This window comes from Protobothrops mucrosquamatus, unplaced genomic scaffold (genome assembly GCF_001527695.2).
Source record: "Protobothrops mucrosquamatus isolate PMUCROS unplaced genomic scaffold, P.Mucros_1.0 scaffold9595, whole genome shotgun sequence".
In the NCBI taxonomy this organism is placed as follows: domain Eukaryota; kingdom Metazoa; phylum Chordata; class Lepidosauria; order Squamata; family Viperidae; genus Protobothrops; species Protobothrops mucrosquamatus.
In genome coordinates, this window is record NW_015395384.1 from 1 (window position 1) to 4,944 (window position 4,944).

The following is a 4,944-nucleotide window of genomic DNA, read 5'->3' on the forward strand; positions in this document are numbered from 1 at the left end:
CTTTGCTTCTTGCAGTCTCTGGTAGAAACCAAAGGGTCAGAGGTGGAGGCCTGCCTAGACCAGGACTTTGGGACCCAAGCTCTGCTCGTCATGACTCCCCCGCGGCTGAGAGAGCAGCTCCCCAGCACGGTGAGGCTCCATCCTTCCTCGCGGCGGGGGAGAGGGACTGACACGCAGCCTTCCTCGGCAGTGGCTGAGCACAATGCAGATGGCACCCTGCACAAAGAATTCCTCTCAGCCGCTTCAGCTGCGGCGTCACAGAGGAGCCATCCTGGCTGCTTCCGGGGGCTCAGTTGTGACCTCTCCTCCACAGAAGCCCCCCGTCCCCATGGCTGTCCTCCGCCGTTTCCCGTTTTCGTCAGCTCTGCGAAGGATGTGCGTTCTGGGGAAGGCTCCCGGCAACAGCCCTGTGGAGGCTTTCATGAAGGGAGCGCCGGAGACGGTGGCCAGTCTCTGCAAGAGAGAATCAGGTCTTTACCCTTGCCCCCAACTAGCTCCCCGCTTAACCCTTGCCACTGTATGGTTTGCTTTGTTCTGAAGTGGGAAATTTGGCTACGGAGTCCCTGGGAAGCTCAGCATCGCTTTCCCTCAGAGAGCGAGGGATCCGGCACGTCCCCTTCAAGGGCGTATGAGGGGGGCAGGGGGATGGTCGTTCTCATGCTTTGCAAGTCCATATCTTGCTCTTCTAAAGGCCGCTCTCCCCTCTTGCCTTGCAGTCCCGCAGGATTTTTCCCAGCAGCTGCACCAGTTCACAAGCAACGGGTTCCGTGTTCTGGGGCTGGCTTACAAGCCCTCGGTGGCCGTGGGGACCTTTGAAGAAGCCCAGGAGGTGACCAGGTGGGTGGACATGCAGGTCCTTGCGCTTCTTTCCTACCAGCCCGGCTTCCAGGTTTCTCCCTGGCAGACTCGTTATTTCACCCTTTGGGTGACCTCCTTAGGAGACTACGAGAAGACCCAGATAAAGCACTCTTGACTTCAGCAAAACATTAAAATACCGGTAGCAGTTTTAATGTCCGAGCTCACTGAGCGTGGGATGGCACGGAAGCCACATCGATTGCTCCTCGTTCGTCCCTGGCCAAACAGACAGAGGCGTCCTCGTTAATGTTATTACATGATGAAAAGTTGATAGAGGGGACAATTTATCGCGTACATGGCTCACCTGGATGGGTTGGGCAAGAGCAGTGGAATCCGACAAGATTTTTGCTAGAGAAATTCACCGACGAATGGGGAGAAATGTAAAGTTCTTCACTTGGGTGAAACGGGAGAGATCAAATGCAAAGGTGGGATGAGGGATACCTGGGAAAACGTGAAAAAGACGGTGGATGGGAGTTCCTTGGAAGCAGAGTATGAGCTGGCTTATATTGAGGAAAGACTTTGCAATCGACTGATGAAGAGTGGACGGCGCTTCTCCAAGTGCACCCAGCCAGAGGCTGGGCAGACAGGCTTTGTGCTGGATTTTGGCACTGCAATGATGCAGTGGGTCCTGGCAAGGCCCGCTGACGGACGCTTCCTCCTTGGGCAGAGACTGGGTGGAGGCGGACATGATCTTCCTTGGGCTCCTGGTCCTCAAGAACGTCCTCAAGCCCGAGACAACACCCGTCATCCGTGTGCTGCGCAGTGCGGGGATCCAAACCGTCATGGTCACAGGTGAAAAAAACGGGGGAAGGGGCTGGGAAGTCTGGGAGAGAGGATTCTCTTCTGCCTGCAAGGCCTTGAATGGCGGGGAGGAACGTTGGTGGCTTCTAGCTGAGATGGGCAGCTGGGCTCAGATCTCCTTTTGCCTTTAGGGGACAACATGCTCACTGCAGTGAACGTGGCGAGGAGCTGCCAAATGTTGGAGGCGCAAGAGCGGGTGGTGTTTGTCAACGCTGCGCCGCCCAGCCACGGCAAGCTAGCTGCCCTCACCTTCACTCCTTCTGATATCTCTTCGGAGCAGGTCAAGGTCAGAATTCTCCCTGACCGTGGCTGTCTTTGGGGGGAAGTCAGCTTGTCATAGTTGCGTCTCTCCTATCCAAGCTTCAAGAGCTGACAGCCTGACATTAGCAAAGGCAGGAGCGGGGGAGGGAACGATGGGACTTTTAAGGAAGAAGGGGAGGATGGAAGCACAACTGATCCGTGTGAGCAGCTACAGCCAGCCAAGGTCAAGTAATGATGTGCAGAACTGGGAACCGAGAGCCTGTTTCCTGAACAATATACAAGCACCTAATTCAGTGATGGCGAACCTTTTAGAGACCGAGTGCCCTAAAACTGGCCCTGTTCCCACTCCACACCCTGCCCCGCCCCCGCTCCGCCCCCCCACAGGGCCACTCACCGCCTCCAGGGCCTGCTGCAGATCGCCAGGCAGCCCAGCAGCGCTATGGCAGTCACGCCCTCTGCCCGTACCCTGCAGCATCAATTGTGCATGATGGGGTGTGAGGGCAGAGTCTTGTTACGCTGCCTGGCTGCCATGTCCTTGGCTGCGCTACTCCGCATGGGCCACGCTCAAGGGTGACTCTCCTTCAGGGGGGCTGCTGGAGAGGAGGGGGTCATGGGGGGAGGCAAGGCTGGGGCAACGGCACGTGTGCCCACAGAGAGGGCTCTGAGTGCCACCTCTGGCACCCGTGCCATAGGTTCGCCACCACTGACCTAATTGGACATTTACAGATAACGGGGGGATGGCCGGAGAGGAGGGGGTAAAGTATACTCCTGGCTTCGGTAAAGTATACTCTTGGCAAAACCAAACGGCCAGGAGTCGTTTCTTTGCTAGCTGACTGAGTGGGATGGTTGACCGTCGATGGGTCGTGCCCAGCCCCAGCTAGTATTTCCTTCCAGACAGAAAGGGGAGGTGTCCGGTGTAACATGAGGGAGGGAGGGGGAAGAGGAAGCCCTACCCAAAGCAGGCTCCTGCTGGCGCGGGATGCCAAGCACGGATGAAAAATCCAACCGGCTGCGGGACCGTTGCAGGGTGCCCACCGCCAAGACGGCGACTTCCAGGAACAGCAGCCGTCCTCCTTCGCCTTGAACGGGAAATCCTTTGCGGTCCTCTGCGAGTGCTTCCCAGCCCTCTTGCCCAAGGTAACGCCCAAGAGGGAGATGAGCTGGTTCACTCATCCCCGGTTTCCTCAGACCAGCCATCCCTTTTAGCGGGACGCGCCTGTTCCTGGCCTTCTCCCAGGGTCCTCGTGACCAGCCTGCCTTACGGCATCAGGCTGATGGGGAGAGTCGAGCTGGGCCTCCGCTCGGCACCTAAGCAGAGCCGGCCTCTCTATCTCGCGGCTCCTCTTTCTCAGTGGCCACAACAGCTCCCGATTGTCCGAGTTGTTCCCCGTTTCCAAAGAAGCAAAGGCACAGCTCTCTCTCTCTCACACACACACACCCTTGCTGTCCTTTGCAGATATTAGTCCAAACGACTATTTTCGCACAGATGTTACCTGATCAGAAAACTCGCTTGGTCGAGCATTTGCAACAGCTGAAGTAAGTATGGGGGCTGGAGGCAAGATTTCCCCACGTCCCTCTGGTGAGTGGAGAGAGCAAAAAAGGGGGTGTGGAAGAACGGGAAGGATCTGGTCCCGAACATGCCCCCCCTCTTGCAAACCTAACGCCTGGGAGCTTCAGAGTTCGGGAGGGAGGACCTGGCCTGCGAGATCGAGCGTAGCCAGCATCAGCGTTGCATTTGGAGAGAAGGGGAAAGCAGCAGAAGTTGCAGCTGAAAGATACTAAGAGTACTAAAGACCGGCTCTTCCCCTCCACACCCTTTTGGGGGGGGAGGAAAAAAAAAGCAAGGTGGGTGGGAATCGGTCTTCCGTTTTAAAGAACGACTGCCTGTGTTGCCTGCAGCTACTGCGTGGCGATGTGTGGCGACGGGGCCAACGACTGTGGGGCTCTGAAGGCAGCCGATGTGGGCATCTCGCTCTCCGAAGCGGAGGCCTCGGCAGCAGCACCATTCACTTCCCAGATGGATAATATCAACTGCGTCCCCATCACCATTAGGTAGGTGGGATGGACTGCCAGTTGCAGAATTGATGGCCCCCCCTTTCTCCCATCCAGGTTCTGCTCTTCCTGAAGAGGCCGGGGTGTGTGTGTGTTTTGCTGACCTCTTTGAGAGAGGGAAATTCAAACCCTGCCCCTTTGCCGTAAGCTGCACTGACCATCTTCCCGGCTAAGCAGTGGGAGTCCCCTCTGTCAGGGATCCAGGCTTATCTTTTCCCCCAGAAGTAGGAAGAGGGGAATCCTTCTCCCTTTGTCGTATCTGTCCAGGTTTCCATTCCCAGAGTGGCCTCAGCTTGGGGTGGAGTTTCAACCGTTTTGATCCTAGGTGAAATGGAGCCCTCAGGTCTTCCTGCAGCTATCAGTCCCCCTCTTCACCCCCCAATTTTGCCCTAGGCCTCTGGACAGCATCCAGGGTTGAGTTGCTTCTTGGGGACATTCAGTAAAAGACGCCGTGTTTAAGGCACACCCGTTCGCAAAGAAAGTGTTCGTTGCCTGGGACGAAGTTTCTGAGTAAAGCATTTTTCCTCCCTTGAGCTCCTTCACCCCGCGAGCCCAATCCCTGCTCTCCCAGAAGGGTGACTGGCCGCTCTCTCTCGTCTTTAGGGAAGGAAGATGCTCCTTGGTCACCTCCTTCGGCCTCTTCAAATACATGGCCTTCTACAGCCTCACGCAATTTGTTTCCGTGCTCCTGCTGTACACGGTAAGATGGCCATTTTCCTTCCTGCCCTTTCGACTCGCAGACTCTCTTCAGAGTCCAGGGTGAAGGTTTTTATTTATTTTATTTATTTTCCAACTTCTATGCCGCCCTTCTCCCCACGGGACTCAGGGCGGCTCACAGCATGTTAAAAAACAACACAAAAAACATTTCCCCTATAAAACCAATTAAAAACCAAATATATTTATGGCTGTGTCATTATTAAAATCTTTAAAAATTATTCCCTATTTAAAATTCACCCTAGGTCAGTCCCGCTTGTT

The 4,944-nt window shown here is 55.6% G+C and overlaps 1 protein-coding gene across 1 annotated transcript in view; it reads left to right on the forward strand.

Annotated features, from left to right (window-relative positions):
• The first annotated feature begins 202 nt into the window (after nucleotides 1-202).
• The window catches only part of LOC107301023 (cation-transporting ATPase 13A2-like), an 8,926-nt gene continuing 4,184 nt past the window's right edge, over nucleotides 203-4,944 (forward strand). Inside the window, exons 1-8 of the mRNA XM_029287081.1 lie at nucleotides 203-470; nucleotides 717-837; nucleotides 1,523-1,647; nucleotides 1,788-1,936; nucleotides 2,944-3,054; nucleotides 3,374-3,453; nucleotides 3,817-3,969; nucleotides 4,573-4,669. Of these exons, the coding sequence (XP_029142914.1) occupies nucleotides 203-470; nucleotides 717-837; nucleotides 1,523-1,647; nucleotides 1,788-1,936; nucleotides 2,944-3,054; nucleotides 3,374-3,453; nucleotides 3,817-3,969; nucleotides 4,573-4,669 (1,104 nt within the window). The remainder of the gene's footprint in view (nucleotides 471-716; nucleotides 838-1,522; nucleotides 1,648-1,787; nucleotides 1,937-2,943; nucleotides 3,055-3,373; nucleotides 3,454-3,816; nucleotides 3,970-4,572; nucleotides 4,670-4,944) is intronic.